We start from the raw sequence: 22116 nt of genomic DNA on the forward strand, positions 1-22116 counted from the left end.
TTGTGTGTATTATGTCCATACACACACAAAAAATAAATTTCCAGAGCCAAATAAATTCCTGATTGTGTAGTCCATGCACTGGTATGATGGGACAAATATTTTAGAAATCACTACTGAACAGGACTAAGTTATCTACTGAAAGAAAAGATAAAAGTCACAAATGGGAATTATTTTGCTAGCATTATGGAGCTACTTAATAAAATCTTAAGATTTATCAACACCTGTAGCAAAACTGTTAATTAACTAAAAACCTTTATGTAAGTTGCTGCTTCATTTTGCATGATCAGCAAATGGCAGCATAAGCAACAAAATACAGATTAAAAATAAATAAAAAGGCTCAATCCAAAAGAACTATTAAAAATATTTTCTTATGCAGAATTTTTAAGAACAAGCTGCATTTTGCTTTATATTTATTTCTCTTACAATACGGATCAAATGATTCTGCAAAAGCTCAGTAAGCATGATTAAAGAATGCATCTAGATGCAAATCCTTGTTCATATCAAGCAAAAACCTGAAGCTGTTATTCATAGGCATAGTGCTTGCATTCTAACATCACTGCCAAAATTGGCACCTAACAAAAATGCTGCATTTTCCCCTTAGCATATTTCCCAAGTAATATACACATTCATGTAATTAAACATGTCAATCTCAATCCCTAAGGTAACAAATATATCACAATGTGAATAAAACCTAATAATATACTTGCTTAAAAGGCTAATCCATTCACTGAAAGATATTTTTTTCAATAAGCTCTATTTATGTCAACCAAATCTGAAAATTCAAATGACAATTACCTGGACCTCACTTGTCCTCTGCTTGATTGTCTCCCCTTTTTCCTTTAGGTCTTGCTCCACACTGTTCTTTTCCCTAGAAGACCAACAAATAAGGCAGGAATATTTAAGAACATCAGTTACGCCCGGTACAGTTATCCAACCGCCTAAACCAGTCTCTCTTTTTAAATGCATAATTAAACATTTAATTTTTAGAAGACTAATTTTGTTGTTTTAGAAGGAAAAGCCAAAAATAATGTTCTGAGTAGGCCAACTATTGAAATATAAAAGATGTCTACTCTCCCAGGCATGGGTAGGTGGAAATAACAGCTTAAAGAGAAAGCAAAGGGGGGAAAAAATCAATGAAATACTGTCTTCAGTGATCTCACTGTTGCCATGGAGCAACTGTCTGGTAAAAAGAGGGAGGGACTGCATCAGCTCCCATGTACTTAACCCTTCTGGAATTGTATATATTGTATGTAATAGAGAAACCTGCGTGCTATCACTTCTTTTCTTTATAAAAATACTAAGGATTATGTTACTTGAAGCATGAAATCTTAGATAAGCAAGATGTGTACTTTTTTTCCATGCATTAGGAAGCAGTAGCTTTCAGTGGGTTTTCAATCATGGAATGAATCTGAAAAACCACAAATAGAACCAGTTCAATTTCACAATCCTCTTTGTTCGTTCATTCATTCATTCATTCATTCATTCATTCATTCATTCATTCACAAAAGCATTCATACTGCTATAGTACATCAATTCTACAGCAGCTTGTTTTCATTCATTAACAGTAAAGCAAACAGGAGAACATGTCCTTGCTTGAGTTTAGTGTATCATTTCCCAGGAGGCAAAGATGTCTCCCAACTAAAAAGCACCTTTGGATTCAGCTATATTATTCATGCATCTGTTTAGACATTACATTAATCAAACACACATTAACACAAAGGCTACTTCTAGTATTACCTTATTGATCCCCTGATCATGCACTCTGAATGTCTTATTCTACATCTGCTAGCATTATCTTCCATGTTGCTGAAGAATTATACTAAAACCAGTACCATTAAAGCTAAACCCTTCTATATCAGGAGTTGCAGTTACCCATAACACTAAGCCACAATATGTGTGTGGTAGGGTATACATCGCAATAAACCAAAACTAACAAGCCATGTTGTGACTTTGAGCAATATGTGAACCTAGTCTATATCTAGATAGTGGAATAGCAGGAAATGACACATAAACCAGTTCCTATTATTGAATTTCACTATAATAATGCTTTTATAGTGCTATTCAATCTACAAAATCAACAGAAACAATTTTTTTGCTTTTGTTGAAGAAAGATTAATAATGAACACTGAATACATTCACAAGATTTTAGAAACACATAGACAAATCTGCTTCAAAGTAAAAAATCCCAACTTACCATTAACCAAAAAGAATAGTAGTTTAAAAAGTATTTAAATTTTAAGTTGACTTTTGAGGGCAATAAACATCACTGTGCCTGAAGGTGCTTTGTTACTGACATACCGTAGTGAATACAGCTACTTGAAATCCTGTTTTTAACTTACTTTACAGGGCCTTTAATCACACATTAATAAATTGCTAACCAAATTTATTTGCTGGGGCTGATAAGTCACTCCAATCTGACAGGACTTTAAAATCAGAGTTAATGTACAATACTAAAGCCAGTTTGGCCTAGTGGTTAAGGCAGTGGACTAGGAGTGAGGAAACCTGAGTTCTAATCCTGCCTTAGGCATGGAAGCCAACTGGGTGACATTGGGCCAATTACTCTCTCTTCCCCCTAGAAAGAAGGAAACCACTTCCTAAGATGTTGCCTAGAAAGCTACATGGACGTGTCCATATCATTGTCAGGAGTCAAGGCAAAAAAGGGAGAAGTAATGTATAAATAATAAAAATAATAGGAGATTTTTTATTCACTCATTTCATAAACACTGTTAAAGAGGAAATTTCAATAATAATACAAAAGACTACAAAATTAGGGTTGACGGTGATTCAGGATTATTTTTATCTTGCTTAAGACAGGATAAACAAGCCTACTTTGTTGAACATCTGATTCAGAATTCTCCATCTTGTTCTCCCTCTAATTCAAGAGCTGTGTATTTCACAGCATGCCACATAGAGGAATTTGGGGGGGAAAGTACCTTTTGATATTTCTTCACATAATGCCTTTGTGGAGGTGGGAGATGGGAGGGAATACTGGATACAGGGTTCAACAGGCACATCCTGAAGTCAAAAAGATTTTTGGAATGAAAATCCAAATTGTAGCCTTTTACATGGATAGCGAGATGTGGGGGGGAGAAGTATAATGTAAAAGCTGTTCCTGTTGACATATCCCATTATCAACCAGATAGCACTTTCTCTTCCATGACTGTTCATGGGTTTTTTTTCCTGATTCACAAATGTCATTCTCATTCTCTCACTTGACCCCTTCTTGCTACTCTACTCTTCCTACCTCAAAATGAGCCATGGATCACCAAGATCTAGGTCCATCAGATGGAGATTTTCAATGCCAGCATGTATCACCAAACTCACACCTAAGCTACTGGCATCTGAAGGCCTGCTACTGAGACTGATTCCAATGAATTCTGGCATGAGTTCAAGAGCTGGCCCTTTATGACAAGGTACTGTCACATACCACTGGTGGCACCCTCCATGTAAGAGGTAGCCAAGGAGAATACATTATTCTAATAAATAAGTCAGACGGTCAAACAGGACACAAGACCACATACACAAGTAATGCAGAGCACCTTAATTTTATCCAACATTGGTGTGCTACAGAATGAAACAGAAAGAGACAGTGTAAATCAGTCAGTCATACTCCACTTTTCTGCAGAGAAGATACCCAATGACTACCTGTGTTCAACATTTCCCTTCAGCAAGGAAACCTTGCACGTAATTACTTCTAAAGTAGTTACAAAACTGTGAAATACCTAGGATGAATAAAAGTACAGCCAACAGGACCAAGACTTTAAAAAAGTTTTAGGAAATGGAATGGAGTTGAATGAAATAATTGCCACTTCATGTTCTTCAACTTCTCAATGGGGAACACATCTACAACAAGAGTCATGACATTTGGACTCAGCCTCTCCAAAGGAGATATGCAGGGACCTAGGAGAGCAATGCTATGGGAATGTGCTGCTACAGCCTTGCTTCTATTCTCTCTCAGTTAGTTGTCTAAATACAGTAATGCTCTAGTGATATATGAAACAGTAGCACAATCTGAAAGAATACTGTACTTCATTTCAGCTTCATTCAATAAAAAGCCACTTATTTGGGGGGAACCCCAAAGTTAGAGAACACTTGCTTTAATTTATTCAAATGAAGAATTATTTGATGATTTTAAATAACCCTTCTTACTTATATTCTTTTGATTTTATTTCCCACCCGTTAAGCAGCACCCTTGAACATAAATTCCAGAGAATTAATTGGTTATAATTTTAAAAAGGGAAAGAGCCAACCTGGAAAGGTAATATAATTTTAATTTTCTCTCTTATTCCTCAGTCTCTTCCAAATAAATATTTATACATTTCATTATTCCTCATGGCTAGTTCAGATTATCATTGGATCCATGGGTGATGAGATTCCTTGGTCAAAATATTCTACATAATTTAGAACTTTCTTGCACTTGATACTGATCAGTTGTTTCTCAAGAATATAAGAATATAAGAAAGAATAAAGTGTTTTATCAACAAACAGTTGAATTATTTGAAAGCCAAGACTACAAGTACATAAGAGTCTTCTTTTATTCTCCATGTAAGACAGAAGTTTTATTTACTTCTCAAATTGAGAACAGATGTCTTCCTAATATTACAATTTTTCTTCCTATTGTTTAGAACTACAGATATGAATGTACTCAAAGAGTTTATTTGGCATACAATAATTGTCTGGTTTTGAGATGACATTAAGTTAGTTTGTTTTTGTTAACTGAAGCATCGAACTATTTTTTATTGTCTGGTAACAAATTTATTTATTTATTTATAAATAAATTATAAATTATATTTATTTATAAATATTTATTTAAATAAATATTTTATGTCACCTTTTGAAGTAGAAATCTTTGTAACACAGTTTAAAAGAATAAATATAAAAAATAATAACACTGATGACGATAAAACAAATATTCCAGATCAAAATTCTCAGCTTGCTTTAAATATTTACCAAGATTTGGCTTAAACCTAGCATTTAGGTTTATTGTCCTTCTGTATCTGTGCCAATTTTTAAAATAAATCCTACATTTCAAGCTCACCGATTTTTTTTTCTTTTCTCCAACTATTCCTGTTCCACAAGCACAAGGCAGAATTCTGACTTCTAACCAACATGCAACAAAACTATACATTTCCCACAGAAGGGGAAATAATTCTCATAAAAAATATACAAAGCAAAATATATCCCAATGTAAAAAAACAAATTGTCCCCAAAAGATTCTGTGAGCAATACTTTATGGGTGCCCCCCCCAAATCCATAAAATGGGCAAAATAATATCCTCCCACAATCTCTCTGTCTCTCCTCCACAGGACCTCCCCAGCACAAAATAATATACACAAAATCAAACACACACCTCATTTAAAAAATCCATAATCCAAATTTTAAAAAACATAGTTACTGTACCCATGGTGTTCAGGAAAACATCTGTGCATCAGCAGAAGATGTGGTAGTAAAACACTCTAAGAACTGGCTGAAGTCAGATGCAAAAACAACAAATCATGGTAAAAATACATTTTGGTTTAGTATTACATGGAATCCTCTCCAAGCTCTGCTATGCTGCCTCATTGTGGTGGTGGTGCATTCATAGAAGGGATGGGCAAAGAATGCTGGGAGTGTGCACCAGAGTATATACTCCCAACAGGGTCATCCAAGGCTTGAAGGTCATCCCAGCTGCTCAGCTAATAGAAGTAAGCAGGCACCTATATTGGGCAGCAATTATATAGAAGCATGCTGGAGGCAAATGATCACTTTAGTGATAAAATAACTCAATTTCCAGCAAATGCTAAATCATATGAGGGAACAGTCCATAACATTTCTGCCCCTAAGGCCTGCTGGAAAAGCCAGACTTAACAGTCGTTTTAAATCCAGCACAGGATCCCAAAATCTTGTGAACATTTTTTTTCAATGAATATGCTCTGCTAATTCACAAAAAACAACAAAAATAAAAATCCCAAAGCAATCAAAAGGGAGAAAAGGGCCTGGAAATAAACAGAATAATTTTATATATTGTTCAAAAGTCTTTCTCTTTACCTCCATCTTCTGAGGAAAAAAAAAAAGACAAATTCAAATGCCACACACACCATTCAACAGTCCAGTGTTGCAAATCAGATACTGTATAGATTTCTCCTTCTGATGTTGTATAATAATTCATTTAGCCAATGCTCATGCCAGAAAAATCAACATTGCTGGATAGATTCCAAACACGGGGGACACAGCTAAGAAGAACACGTATATCTTTAATATACAACAAATGATCCACAGTCATATTAACAATTCTGTTGCTACCAGCCCAAAATGCATCAACAGGGCAAGACCAAATCATATGGGTTAATCCTCTAATTCCTAAGAGACATCTCCAAGAGCAGAGTAATTTTAACCAAACTTTTTTGAAGAGTCTGAGGCATCAAATATACACAAAGCATTTTTTTAGTTGTTATTTCCTAAACCTCATTCTAAAATTACAGGAAACTAATTTCATTTTGTATACTTCAGTGTTCCATTTGTTTATCAGGACAGGATATTCCCATTCATTATTTCAAAGGACACATAAATAAGTAATATCAATTTCATCAACTTCCTTCAACTTTCTATAAAGCAGGGTTACTGGTTTAGGAGCCAGGAGCTGCATTTAATCCCTCTAATGGATTTGGAACTTCAGAAGTAGCAATAGCATCTGGATCAAATAATCCACATAACAAATGCTTAAATTGAATATAATGCCAAGAAGCACAAATTGTTCCAGATAATCCAAATACTTTCGGAAAGGACAGAGCTCAGGGACTTAGACAAAGCTTATGAGTCAACACAGTTGCTGTGCAAAAGCATTTGTTGTGTATTTGAGAATCACAGTACGCACATGTACCACCTCTGCTACATGAGCTGCACTGGTTACCAATATGCTGCTGGTTGCAACTAAGGTTGCTAGTTACCACCTATAAAGCTGTTCATGGCATAGGCCCTGGCTATCTGAGGGACCACATCCCTCCCCTTGCTTCTGTCCACCTTGGAGGATCTGACAGAGCAGGCATACTTCATGTCCTCTCTGTCATGGTCTTTGGAATAACCCGTTCCCCACTGAGTTTTAGATTGCATCAACATTACACATTTTTAGACAATCTTTAAAAAACTGACTTTTTTCCCAAGCTCTGGGATAGACCAGTGTTCTACTCATTGGTGTGTAGTTTGTCTTGGCCTACCTGCCTGCCTGCCTGCCTTCATTGGTTTTAACTGTACACCACCCAGAACCTATGCTCCCTGGGGCAGCCCTTTAAGTCTAAGTCTAAGTCTAAGTCTAAGTCTAAGTCTAAGTCTAAGTCTAAGTCTAAGTCTAAGTCTAAGTCTAAGTCTAAGTCTAAATAAATGTTAAAAATCACTACAGTTTTAGCATAAATTCTAGAAACAATGTTGTTTATTACCTGAAAACATTAAGATCAACAACAGAAATAGAATTCTATTTACTTACCTTTGCAGGTCAATTATTTCATTGCTTAAAGTATCTAACTCTTTGATTGCAGAAAAATCCGCTACAGGACTTGGCCGTGGTAAATTCTGAAAAATAAACAAGAAAATATGGCTTGATCCTACTTGCTCCCAGAACACATAGTCTAATTTGTCTTGGTGGGAAAAAAAATCAAGTGGTTTCTAATTCAAGATCAAGGAAAATGCATAGCCTAAGTTTTTATAAGATTCAAATGTAAAGCCTACTTTGCCATAAGCTCCAAATAGAAGTTGGGTTTCCTTTGATTTCATCAGTTTTTGAGATGCTGAAACTCTATATAATACAGCAATCAAACAGACTAGCCTATTCTGCTACATATGTATAAACCTGTGTGTTTCCACAGAGTTTTCCATAACACCCATATTAATTCATTTATTGGCAATGAGTTCTCCTTAATAATGGTTTTCTCTCAATTGAGAATTTTTGTGTGGCTCATAATTCTGTACTTGCAAAAGTAAATTGCATAGTTGTATTTGTTAATATATATGGTTTATTACACCAAAGATACAAGGATATGTGCTATTATCTCCCTATACGAAGATGTGAGTAGTGAAGGAAAGGAATAAAGCCTAATTTACAATGCAGAAAGACATACAGTAGCAGAATCACCTTTTTAAAGTTGCATAGTTATTAATTTTTTTAATCATATTTCTCAGTTTTGATCAGGCTTATAACCTTTCTGCAACTATCAACAGTACAATTACAGCCTTATTATAGTTTAAGGATCAGTATGCTCGCATTTAGGTTCTATTACTCTTCTGTGTTAACACTTCACAGTTCATTCATTGTTTGATAATAACAATTAAATATTCAACTGAGGAGCAAATGCATCTTATTTTCAGGGCATATACTTAACCCCAAATAACTGTGAAAGAAATATAAATGTTTATGTCATATAGTATTGTTGTCAGCAGATGTCAAGATCAAGTACACAGCACAATATTCTGTAAATTTTTGAAATACATGCAACATCCCAGAGTGAGAACAGTGATATGAGAATAGCACAGCTCTTTCAGAAGTTTAAGCAGCATTCTACTGTTTAAAAAGAAAATGTGATGTGAAAAAGATGCTCATTACTAAACAGTCAATATTGGAAAAGTGAAGAATCTCTAACCTTGCGATGGCAGATTTAAGAAACTGACAGTATAATAAAGATGCAAAGCAGAATGGTGCAGAATGGAAAATATAGTCCAAACTAGGGAAGACATAGGAGGAAAGCAAACATATAAAAAGATTAGTAAAGCAAGAAATAAAAGCTATATTTTTCAAAATAAAGCAAAAATAAATCTGGTATTATAGAAGTCAAACAAAATGAAGAACTTTTGAGTGTAATTTCTTGCAAGGAGTTCAGTTTATTTTGGGTATATGGCTTAGCACAACCAAGAAGAAGCTCAATATCAAACAAGAAGAACTTTAACCTGTTACATTTTTTTTTATTGGGCATATATTATTTAAAAAGAAACAATGCCACCAAAGCACACAACATAGAAATGTATCCTTCTTTTACTGAAATTATTTCAGTTACGTCCTTGTTAAAATAAAGAGCTTAGGAATCATGGAGTTTCTTCAATACGAATATTTAAGAGTATGAAGGAGGCCAGAAATTTATGCTTAACGGCTTCTTGCATAATATGCAGAAGTTCTTATTTGCCTTTTCCACTGATTGCAATGTTGGGAACAATTCTGCATGCATGATTTACTGCACATGGAATTGACACTAATAATTTATTAACACTTAATCCACCTGGTCTTTGAACTGAATTGTTATCAGCTCTAAAGTATGAACAGGAAGATGTAACAGCACCCAATCAAGCAATTTTAAGTTTGCAAAAGTCAAAGAACATCCATTTCCTAATAATGTCTCCAAATTTTCATTTAATTTTAAACAAACTACCTGTATCTGCTTGGTTGGCTAGTGAGATGAAGGAAGGTTTATCAATAAAATGAGCAGAGTTCATGTGTTCTTGTTAATCAGTTTATATATCACTGTCTATTATTATCTGAGATACAAGTTCAAACATACAGTACTTTTAATTTCATCCTTTTGAGTCCCAATCTTTATAATGTTTTATGAAATGTCCCAAACCTCACATTTTGTAAAACGGTTCTCTCTGATGGAGGAATCATGTCTGTAGTTAGCACCTGAGGAGGATCAATGCCCTTTGTCAGCTTCTGATTGATTAAATGGAAGGCCAAAGCAAATTGTTCCTTGGAAAGTTTCCCACAATCTTTTGTGTCACAAAGAGCCCTGTAAAACCCAACAGAGAAAGAAAATAACTAAATAAATCCCTCATAGCACGAGCATGCTGTCTAGCTTAAAAATTACCTATATTCAATGGCTAAAACAATTATGTAACGCCATGTCACTATGGATCCTTTAAGAAGTTTTATATACAATAGTTCACACAGTACTGCATTGAACAGCAGCAGCAGATGGTATGGGTGGGCCAACATATGTAGACAGTCATCATCTTCCTGCCTAGTTGGAAAATTTTCAAAATAACTGGCTATTCTCTGTAAGAAAAAAGAATCTGGGACTAGACAGATCTTGGGTCTTATCCAGCAGTGCAATTCTTACAAGGAAAGGTGTCATCTTTCTTCAACCCAGCTAACAGCTACACTAGTTAGAAATTGTGGGAGTTGTATTCCTATACATCTAGTAATATTAAGTTGTAAAGTCTAAGCCTAATATTATTTTCTTTTCATACTAGATGAACATGTATCATACTTAAGAGACAACTTAAGAACTCCATCTTATTTTAAAACGACGGTGCACCAACAGAAATAACATTTCGGAAAGAATTATAACTCTGAAATGGTCTAAGAAACAGATTAGAGGTTGTACTAAAAGGCTGGCACTACAAAGCTATTTACTTTTGAAATCTAGTATCTGTAGTGTGGATTTTGAAGCAGGCAACTTATTTTATTATTGAGTTCTATGCCACTCTGCTCCAAATTTAATCTGTACTAGGTCTTTCATCTCAATGGTTGTTTTTTTTAATTTTCTCTGTTTAGTGCCTAAAGTGACAATACTGCCACCAAGAACAGTGTCATTAAACATGTACTTCATATCATAATTTAGGTTGTGCTTTAGAAAGAGCATCAAAAGTTGTTATTTCAATTCTTAAAAATATAACTCAAGTTAGAATGTACAATTGAATGCAGGCATGTACAAAGACAAAGATAAATTCTACTCCCATCTGCAAAGATAAATTCTACACTTAGAATAACTACTGTTATTTTTCATCAATTTTAAGGAAATAGATTTTTTTATTCTTTCCAAGAAATGCTGTGAAAACTCTTACCAGATGTGTGCAAGTAGAGCTGAAGGCAAACCAGTTTTCAAGAATAATTCTCTAGCTTCCACACCAGAGACAAAGCCATCCATGTCCTTGTCCGTTTTCAGGAAGATTTCATGGTATTTTATACTGTCTGCAGGTGATACAACCCACTACGAAGTAAAGCAATAATTAAGTTATGTTTCAATTACACTTCATGAACATACAGATTAAAACACTGCTCTTTGCCAAAGGTACCTGTGTTACTGATGATGTGGATGGTAATAGGTTGACAGGTAGCATGGACTGATGACACTCTTTGCTGGGTGTTGAAGGTGGCACTGACTGCCCAACACCTGGAATGCTGATACCTTTTCTTTTAGAAGGTGGCACCAACGCTGGAGGTAAGGACATTGGCACAGGTTCCTTCTCAAGAGCACAGTATACCAGGAACATGGCCTGAACAGACATTTTTGAAGTGGTCAAAAACATGGACAGAACCCTAAAATACTATAAAAAAACTAGAAGGAAAAAAAAACTATTCAAAAACAATACAACAACTATTCAAAAACTATAAAACACATGGGACCTGCCACTCACTCTAACCCAAGGCTGGGGGAAGAGTAAAGTTTTAACCAGCACCTTGAATTGCACCCAGAAGCCTGACAACCAGTGTAGCTAATGGAACAAAAGTATTATGTGGGCATGATGAGATATGCCCATAATTGTCTGTGCTGCCACATTCTGGACCAGCTGTGACTTCTGAGTGGTTTTCAAGGGCAGCATCATGTAGAGCACCCTGCACTAGTCTAAGCATGAGGTGACCAAAGCATGAGTGACTGTCTGAAGGGCCTTCCAGTCGAGGTAAGGGTGCAATTGGTTGACCAGACAGATTTGTGCAAAGACCTTCCTACCACAGCTGCCACCTATTCCTTGAGCAAGAGCTATGAATCAAAGACCACTCCTAAATTGTGCACCAGTCCCAAAGGAGAAAGTGCAACCCACATAAGACTAAACATGAAACATCCCCAGCACCAGGGAGGGGAGGCCTCCAAAAATCACAGCCACTCTTGTTAGGGCTGAGCTTGACCTTGACAGCATTACCTGGTCAGTCTGGGGCTGAGATGTTTAATTGAGTATATTCCACATATTGATGATACCTGATCCCAAACCAATGGATGACCATCAGCAGCCTCGTGTAGATGTTAAACAAAAGATGTGAGAGCATAGAGCCCTGAAATACCCCCCACACTAGGAGTCTTGGACACAATTACATAGAACACAACTTAAAAGTGTTATCTGCTTGGGCAAAATAAGTAGAATTGTATATTGGTTAAATATGCAATACATTTGTATAATTTTACATTCATATCCTGTGGTAGCTTATAACATTATAGTCACTGCTAACAAGGAAACTAGCTTTGTCAGCCTGCAGATAAAATGAATATGGCAGAATGTGCCTTAAACAGTAAACAGTAAATCTGCCCCTTCTGGGAGAGGATTTTGACTAATTTGCACAATGAAAATTCAAATAACTCTTCTGAAATAAAGTAGAAGCCATATCCAATCTGAACAAAATGTTTTAAAACACTTTACGGTGGCATCATGTGAAGGAGAAAAAATATCACATTAGATAAAAGGTAAATTTTGCATTTTTTAGAACTCATCACTGCTGGAACTTACATTTTCAAAATCCCTTAAATAGCTCTTCCTCCAAAAAAAAAAAAAAAATTACACTCAATCAGTAAGTCTAGATTATGCCTTCTTTAACTATTCTAATTACTGTTTCAAAATTTTGTAGTGTATAAAGGTATACTTACAACAGCAAATTCATCCCTGTCCAACATTCCATCATGGTCAATATCGCTTAACTCCCAAACCTAATAAACAAAAGCCCATCTTATCTTAAGTTTACATTTTCAAACTACTGTCAATTATAAATAATATTTGCCCTCTTAACATTTTTTTAAAGGTCAGACATACAGTATGTGGACGTGACAAATTCTCAGCACCAATTACCAAGTAGTTTTTAAGAGGTTAAAGATCGAAGTTAACCTTTAAGGGCAAATACCTTAACCTTTATCATATGTTTTTTAATTATTTTTTAAATTTTAAATTGAATAGTAACAGAAAAAGGAAAAGAACAAAACAAAGAAAATTACGATGCAAATACATACATTCTCAAGAAAAAAAAAGCAACACGTAAAAAGTGCTTTTAAAAAAGTGGAAAAAAAGGGCAATTGTATATCAAACCACCCCGTTATAGTCTGCCAAGAAAATGTTGCAAAAGTGACGTCCCCGAAAGGGTCAGACATGACTCAGTGCTTGCACAGGCGACCTTTCACCATTGTAACAGTTAACAGATACAATTCTCTATTCACTTAACTAATGTAAATATTATTCAAGTGTGTATATATTTATTTCTAACACACTTATATAACTATCATTCTTTTTTAACCTACTATATTTTGTATAAATGAGTTCCATATTGCATTATACTTGTCCATACAAAGTCTATGTCTAACCTTTATCATGTTTACTATTACATTTAATGGCAATAACGAAAACTCAAGATGCAGCACAGTGACCTACCAACCCTGTATTGTTAGAGAGGAATTACTCATTTCAAGACCAATCATACATTACATATTGTTCCATGAAACTTTTCCCACACATTGTACAACACCCAATCAAAGCTGAAATCAGGAGCAGATGAAAAGTAGCCAGGACAGAAATGTTTCCATCCATAAAAACACCCTCCCTTTTTTTCTCCCTATAAAAGATTTTCAAAGAAAACAATAGAAGGTAGAAAGGTTTTTCCCCCCAATGTGCTATTCTCCTGTTCCTGAATGCAATTTAAAGAAGGTCATTTTAGAAGAGGAGTAATTTTCATGGCATTTAGGTAACAATAAAGCATTAAACACCAGTCATTCTTATTGAGAAGAGGGTGGGTTTTTTTTTTAATTCACCTTTGACTCTCAATATGTTGCTGAAACATAATTCACACAGCATGGCTGGCGGAAGAAATATTCTGCAGCCCTGGAGTTCAGCATTATAGTTCAGTATCTGGAGCGCCAATTCCCCTACCCATACTTTCAACGTATGTACAACATGTACACGAGAGTGAGACCCTTGGGGCTAAGACTTCATATTAGTAGTATATCTTTATACTTTATCAGATATAGCATCAATAAAAAAAATAACTTTATAATTGGGGGGGAGCAACATATAGTTTTAAGAAAAAAATCCTAAGGAATGCATTATTTTTGGGGGGGTGCCTTCAAGTCAGTCTTGACTCCTGGTGACTGCCTGGAGTAGTCCTTGAAGTTTTCTTGGCAAGGTTTTTCAGAAGTAGTTTGCCATTGCCTGCTTCCTTGGGCTGAGAGTGAGTGATTGGCCCAAAGTCACCCAGCCGGTTTTGTGCCTAAGGTGTGACTAGAACTCACCGTCTCCTGGTTTCTAGCCTCATGCCTTAACCGCTACACCAGACCGACTTTCCTGTCAAAGCATAGCCCTTATAAATTCTCTTAGTGAGTAGTGACATTAGCTACCTGAAGGGAGAGCAAAGAATCACCATTAGCTACCTGAGGGGAAAGCAAAGAATCATATTTCCTCTTTCCACTCAAGTATAGGTAATCCTCACTTAACAACTGTTCTGTTTAGCAACCATTCAAAGTTACAAGTGCTGAAAAAGTAACTTTATGACTGATCCTCACAGTTGCAACTGTCATAGTGTCCCTGCGGTCACATGATTGAGATTCAGGCACTTTGCAACTGGCGCACATTTAGGGTCTCGCAGTCATGCAATTGCCATTTGTGGTTCACAGCTGGCTTCTGACAGAGTCAGTGGAGAAGCTGGCAGTAAAATCACAAGTCATGGTCATGTGATGTCCCACTTAATGACCACGGGTGATTCACTTAATGATTGTGGTGGAAGTGAAGTTGTAGGTCTGTTGCAGTCATGTGATGTCTCGCTTAATGATCACATCGTTTAGCAACAGAGTTGCTGGTCCCAACCGTGGTCGTTAAGTGAGGACTACTTGTACTCTGCTCAAGATCACTGGAATCCACAAATCTTGAGCCCAATTGCTAAGTCTAGTCTTCCTAACCTGATGACCTCCTTAAAACTGATAGGTGCTGTGAGAAACCAGTGATCTGCAAACATCCTCTTCCTGATGACACTCCTTAGGTGGCTGTGAATAATTGGTGTGTGGAAGGTGTAAGAGGGAGGGAGGGACGTTTGTAAGTTTCTTCAACCCTAACCTATAGAATCCAAAAGGATACAAATATTATGTTTTGCATTGCTATGTTATCTGTTGTTCTTACCCTTCCCAGGACATCAACTGGTAGCTTGGAGTTTAAGAGAACAGGTTTCACTTTATCACCTGACAATAATCCATTCACCGGATTCAGGCTATCAAAGATGGCATCATACTTGGCCTTGTCTTCTATCTGGTTATAAAGATATTAAGAAGCTACACTTAATTTACAACACTGATACACACAAAAATTGAGGAAGAACGTATTATAGAAAAAGTGCGGTCACCCTGGCTGGGAAATTCACTTAAGTATGATAAATGACAGGAGTTTCAAGAGAATTAGAGGAAAATTGGACAGCAAGCAACAAATCAGAGGGGCTATTCTTAGAGATTTTGCTTGAAATTCATTTTGAGTACTTTGAAACAATATAAGTATGAACATCAAATACTCCAAATACATTAGGCCTTATTTCTGTTCAAAAGATTTCATTGTTTTTAAAGCAAACTACAACTAAAACATAGATATTGCTTCCTCCTAAAGCATTCACTTACTGGGCTTACAAGCTATAAAAAACTGATTAAACAGCCACCGTGCAGATGTGTATTTTTTCTTTTTTCTTGAAACCTCACCATAAAATATGTCTATCCAATTCTAATGTCTCAATCTAGGATTATGTGTCAGAAGTTCTTCTCTCTTTCCCCCAGTGGCCAACATTCTACATCTGAAAGGTAGGGGATGGTCTCAATGGGCTATTTTGGATCTTTTTTAAATTATAAATGAATGTATTACTGCATACCTAAAGAATGTGTAAAATACGTAAATCACTGCCTTACCCCTAATTAACCTAGCTTTACTTCCAACATAGGATTGTTCAGATTCAATGCCAGGTGGGGAAAAAGTAGAATCTACATTCAGGTGCTACAACATACTTGTATCTCCTAAAAGCAGGGTGGCAGTTCCAATAGATTATTCCATTTCCTACCTGTTAGCTTTCCATTTTTCTTTTTCCCTTTTCCATCCATCCATCAGCACACCATCACTACTAGGCATACTGAAAGAGCTAAACACCTCAGTCTTCTTGAATGAAGCAGAACCTCCCTTGTTTCTCTGAAGCCCTGCTTTGGTTCCTTTTTTTGTGGTATTTACCACCCAAGGTTACTATTAGGAGTGAGTGACAATGGTAGCACCATAAATAAGCATTAATAAGGCTACCATTAATAAGCTTTAGAAATATAATGAAAAAATACTGCTCTTAGATTCAGTCGTATTTGACAGAAGGCAACAGAAGGGGGAAAAAAAGAAAGGAAGTTGTAAGCAAGACATCTACTGCAATTCTGGTAACAGGATGAGGAGACTGTATCACAGAAAAGTTAGGAGACTGAAGCAGCATTTAAAGAGAAGAGAGATACATGGTGTCCTAAAGGTGATCTAGAAAGCAGGTGTATTTCATAAGGGGAAAAAGGCAGAGTTACTCAAGACATCAACAAACCTTCCAAAAGGTATGGTCTATAACCTTGGAGAAGAAAATGTCAAGGTATAAAGATACTGGGATATGAATGCAGACATCCATAGTGACAAGGCTATGAAGGTTCCTGGACAATAATTTTATTTATTTATTTATCATATTTTTATCACAGCCCATCTCCCCCATACAGGGGACTCTGGGCGGTTCACAATAAAACAGTTTAAAATTCAATAAAATAATAAATAATATCATTCATCAATAAATATCAATATCAATAAATATAAAATGTAATGAGTTCCAAGTAATGGCAGATCTAATTCCACCCAAAGGGGGACAAGACCGATCCCAGCAGGACTAGGGAACCAACCAGCCCCAAGAGTGGCTCTTCCTCTCCCCACTCCAGGCACGACGACAAAACCAGATCTTCAACCATTTTCTGAAGTCCAAAAGGGAGGAGGCTAACCTCACTTCCGGGGGAAGGGTGTTCCAAAGGGTGGGAGCTGCTGCAGAGAAGGCCCACCTCCTGCTGCTATAAGAAACCTCTGCTGGTAGTACAGGAACTTATGGAGAAATGTCCATGAATATAGTGACAAGAAAGTGAATTATTTTGGCAGTGGAATAGTAGCCAGGAAGTCATAATCAAGGCCAAAAAATAAGGGGTTACATAAATCAGTTTTTATTCAAGAAAGATGTATTTTTAAGATGGGGCTACATAGCAGTTCATATCTGTCATAGTTTATGCTTTCATATGTGCTCAAGAACTAAGCAAAACTCCCCAGATAACCAATATATGTGAAATGGCTATGTCTTTATGCTCAGTCGCCAAATCACAGTACAGTACAGTGAGGCACCATCATTTAAAAAAAAACAAACCCTGTTTGCCAGGTTAGATATTAGCTTTTGCTCTGGAAAAGTGGGTCAAACACGGAAAGTGGAAAATTATTTCTAGAGAGAATTTGATATGGTGAAGCATATTCACTGAAAGCATTCACTTTAGACCAATTAATTCATTTACCTTAACAGACCAAGGGATATCAAGTGGAGCTCCCCCACATAATAATGGACTGGTGGAATCATTCTAATAGGAAGGAAAATATAAAGATTGTTTTAAATATCTGTTTTTTGCTATCTGAATTGCTTATTATAAACCTGTTTTTTCACATTCAGTGCCACCATTTATTTCAAATTCTTCATTCACTCCTGCCACAAGAAAAGAATTAGAAGATTCAAATGAATTATCTTTCTCTCCTAAGCTGCATGTGTACATTGTAAACCAAATCATCCTAGGTTACTACTGATTCCACAACTATAATGCATTTCTAATATTATCAAGTATGCAAAAAGCAAATACATCTGGAATATAGTGCATAACAATGGTAGCAAAATATTACATGCCACATTTATGTGACACATCACTATAGCAGGTGTCACAGTAATTGAGAGCTGCGGTAAACTCAAAAACCAACTCAGAAGTTATATGCACTCAAAACAAAATTTTCCATAAACTTTCAAAAACTGGCCAGCAATAGTAGATACACATACAGCAATCTAAGAATAGATATTCAAAATGTTCCCTGACAGGAACAGTGTTGTGCTTCTGAAGCTGTGTGTCACTCTAAATGGTACTAAAGAATTTTGTTGCTTTAACCAACTAAACTCCAGTTTCAACTCTCAGCCTCAAGGTCTGTGTTTGGATCTTCCTTAATAGGCTACTAGGATTATTTTAGATTATAAAAGAGTTAAGCATGCCACCTGTCAATAACTAGGTTATAGTCTAGAGAAGAGCATCCCACCAAATGACTTTTTATTCAATTTATTTAATTATCATCCAGTCATAAAAGAAAATACCACGTAAGGTAAAGAAAAAATATAAAATTATGACAAACCATGACACAATTAATAAGGAGGAGGTACCAGACGATTTCTGAAAGCTACAGCTGTTGATGGGAATTTTACAACCTTAAATCATAATAACAGGAGCAATTAAAATTACTGACAATTGGGGCTATATGTTTCATACGGGAAGTTAATGTATCTAGCAGTTTTCATCTTAATGGGTACGGTCCCAGTTTATGTCAGAGCCTCCTGTGAGGAATTTTTTTTTTAACGTAGGAACAGTCGAAGAAAGGGGGCATGTGCACTGTATAAAAAATGCAAAAACACAAAGTATTAATCCTCTGTTTTATAACTTAAAAACTGGGGAGTACTTGACAACGTTCAACTTTGATTTTATCAAATCCATAAACATTACACATACACATAAGTAAATATGCTCTTTTTGGAAGTAAATACAATCAGTGCAATTGATATGGGGAAATTACAAGACAAATATTATTATATTTGGACAAATATTATATCTAAAGTACAGTACACGCTTGCATCAAGCTTTTGAGCATTCTCTGCTTGCACATTCTATAAATAAATATGTGTGATAAAAATGAGACATTATCTTGCAACTGTGAATTGTGACTGGTAACATGACATAATGGTGGTTACTCTCAATTGCTACAAGAACTGGAAAATAAAGAACTATGATTATAACCTGTGAAGGACAGGATCCCAGAGTCTGCCAAGAGCTGCTCTGGCACAGAGCAACTGAGACTGCAGAGAATGGAGAAAAGTGGTGGACAAGTGATAACTCATAGAAATTATGTTATGACTCAGTCATGATATGGAGCACACCACAGCATATTCTAAAGATAATCCACTGTGGCTTTGGCACATGGAACAAAACACACTAATAAGAAAACTAGCCATTTTTGCTGACATTAGAAAAGATAAAATTCCTAGAAATCAGCTAGTGCAAGATCTTACAGAAAAGAGAGAGAGAAAAAAACCCCACTGAATAATGCCAGTTTTGCAATCAGAAAAGAACTGAGTGGAAAAACAGTCCTACCACATGAGCAATGTCCAAAGTGTCAGACTTCAGGACACGCATAGACACAAATCTTTATTCTTCTTGAAACTCAACCCTAGATTCAGGAACTACATAACAGCTGAAATTTCAAGAACATGATACTGCTAGATTAGCTGTTTTATTGCAGAGAAGAAAGAGATCGTAATTACGCAGATCATCTGCCTGGTGTGGAACACAAGAATCATCTGATGCAGGGTTTAAATCACTCTTTCGGGCCAAAAACTTTTGGTCATCCTTTTTCCAACCTTGAAATTGCAGTGCACCTGTTCTGTATCTATGTATGTATGTATTCATTCATCATATTTATATGGCTGCCCATCTCATGAAAAATGTGACTCCGGGCAGCGTACAATAAAAAACTATAAAGCAGTGATATAAAAAACAATTAACAAATCCAGAAAATTAAAAAATTGTGATTAAAAGGCAAAGAGAGGGCAGCAGATATTAACAGCAATGGAGCAATTTACGTAGCGATTTTGCCTGGTCTGAGCAGCACTAGCTCCAGCCTCAGCAGCTTCCAACCTTACGCAAAATGGGATCCTTCAGAAACAGAGAGGCTGCTTCCTTACTCTGAACACAGGAAGGTTCGTCCAAAATTGTCATATCAGGTTGCAGTTTTGGAATGCAGTACCGAAGGTATAGAAGCATCATAGAGAAAAGGCAACTAGGTTTTAAAAAACAGAAATAAGTTTGTCCGCGACACTGATTTTTTTTTCTGGATTTAGAACGATAGCTTTTTTGCATTACAGGCTGCTAGCTGGGTGCGTAATATTTCTTTATGATCTCTCTCTCTATGTAAATGTAACACTGTATAAAAAAAGAGGAAGGAATAACATTTTACCAAAGATTAAATTCAATTAAAAATCTTCCATCACTAAACAATTAAGGCACAATCCAGACATGCACAGCTACACAGCACAGTTTTTAAGTTGTTCGTTGAGAGTGTACGCTATGCAAGTCAGTGAGGGCTTTCTATTGTACTGTAATCGGTTAACTTATTTTTTAAAATGTCTTACAAATCTAGGTGGAGGAACAGGCAAGTTGAGACTACTCAGCGAAACATCCAATCCATTCTGTGCACAGGCTACAAGCCGTAAAGCCACAAAAAATTCCTATAAAGGAAAAAGAAAGTAACAAAAAACAGTTTTACAGAAAATGCATGGTTAGTTCAACTCTGAAATATCAAATAAATTATGCATTTTTTTTTGCACTGCATCATGCATTGAACTGAGGTCTGTCAAATTGTTTTTTCAAAATACTTTGCTAGCATAAAGTAACATGATTTGATTCTCTAAACCAGCGGTTTCCAACCTTTTTGGCACCAGGGACTGGTTTTGTGGAAGACAATTTTTCCACAGACAGGGGGGAGGGATGGTTTCAGGATGATTCAAGAGCTTCCTCTTTCTCCCAACCTTTTATTCTTTTTTCTTTGCGCCGTTTGGAGATAGCAGCCAATGGGCTTGCTTTCTCTGACAGGAGGCGGAGCTCAGGCAGTAATGCAAGCGATGTAAATTTACCAGTAGCTGTAAATACTCAGGCTGTAAATTCGCTTGCTCACCCACCTCCTGCTGGGCGGCCTGGTTCCTAACAGGCCATGGCCCGGTACCAGTCCATGGCGTGGGGGCTGGGGACCCCTGCTCTAAACAGTTTTTAAAGTATATAATTGGAAGCACACAGAAGGCTCATGTAATTAAGAGGATTTCATGTCTATTTATAAATTTTTCTATTCTAATACTGAGAAATAGTGCACATTTTCCAAAAAGCTAAATTGTGTAATTTATCATTCTCTAGCTTGTAGTCTTTCTATTTTGTCTTAGAGACATTTGATGATATACAATACACCCAACATATTTTGCTCCTGTGTATTAGGATCAACATTACGAGGAGTGCAGACTTAATGAGAGGATTTATTTGCATCTTTGTCTATCTTCTAGCCTATAAGAAGAGTTCTGATGAATCAGGCCAAAGGTCCATTAAGGTCAGCGTCCTATGTCACACAGTGGCCAAGCAGATGCCAAAATATTCCAGAAACAAATCCCCCAGTGCATTGCTATGGGAGAAGCAGTTGGGCAGGGCCTCAGAACATTGCTGACTACTCCATCTAAGCCCGCTCCCTCCTGGTTATATGACCCACAGCAGAGCATATACAGCTCACCTGTGCTTCCAAGGACACACACATACAGTGACAGGTACAAGATGAGGGGGAAGTGGAAATACTACTTTATTACACAGAAGCAAATACAGATGTCTCCTATGGCCATTGCTGGTAAGAGGGTTAGAAAGAATTCCAAAGGCCATTGTCTACACATGCTCCCTACCTTGTTAATAAATCAAAGGCAGAGGCTCACACTATAATTAGATACAGGAACCTCTTTAAACTATTGGAGAAATACTTTTTATGTTGTTATTTCTTAACAATATTTATATACAGAAAAAAATATATTTTACCTGTTTGTTTAAGATACCTTTGCCATCTGTATCAGCAAGATCCCAAACCTAAAATATAGTTAGATAGAAGAAGCATGTGAAGTGATGTCAGAAATCTCTTCTATTTACCTTATCAACCTATTTTAAAAATAATTTGTTATATTTATTATCAGCAATAGTTGCAATGCTAATACAACTTAATGGTTTAATGTTAGCTGACAGAGATTATTACAATTACCATAGCTCAATCTGAATTGTGTTTTTAGTTTTAGAT

At 36.2% G+C, this 22116-nt stretch overlaps 1 protein-coding gene across 2 annotated transcripts in view; it reads right to left on the bottom strand.

The window, feature by feature from the left end:
* Positions 1-22116, bottom strand: part of EPS15 (epidermal growth factor receptor pathway substrate 15) — a 63982-nt gene that overhangs the window by 18986 nt on the left and 22880 nt on the right. For both annotated transcript variants that reach the window (XM_063297928.1, XM_063297927.1), the window contains exons 4-13: positions 21864-21911; positions 20432-20527; positions 17514-17576; positions 15100-15225; positions 12594-12653; positions 11032-11232; positions 10801-10946; positions 9587-9743; positions 7460-7545; positions 796-868 (exon numbers count right to left, since the gene is read on the bottom strand). In XM_063297928.1, the coding sequence (XP_063153998.1) occupies positions 796-868; positions 7460-7545; positions 9587-9743; positions 10801-10946; positions 11032-11232; positions 12594-12653; positions 15100-15225; positions 17514-17576; positions 20432-20527; positions 21864-21911 (1056 nt within the window). The remainder of the gene's footprint in view (positions 1-795; positions 869-7459; positions 7546-9586; positions 9744-10800; positions 10947-11031; positions 11233-12593; positions 12654-15099; positions 15226-17513; positions 17577-20431; positions 20528-21863; positions 21912-22116) is intronic.

Source organism: Candoia aspera, chromosome 3 (assembly GCF_035149785.1).
Source record: "Candoia aspera isolate rCanAsp1 chromosome 3, rCanAsp1.hap2, whole genome shotgun sequence".
NCBI lineage: Eukaryota > Metazoa > Chordata > Lepidosauria > Squamata > Boidae > Candoia > Candoia aspera.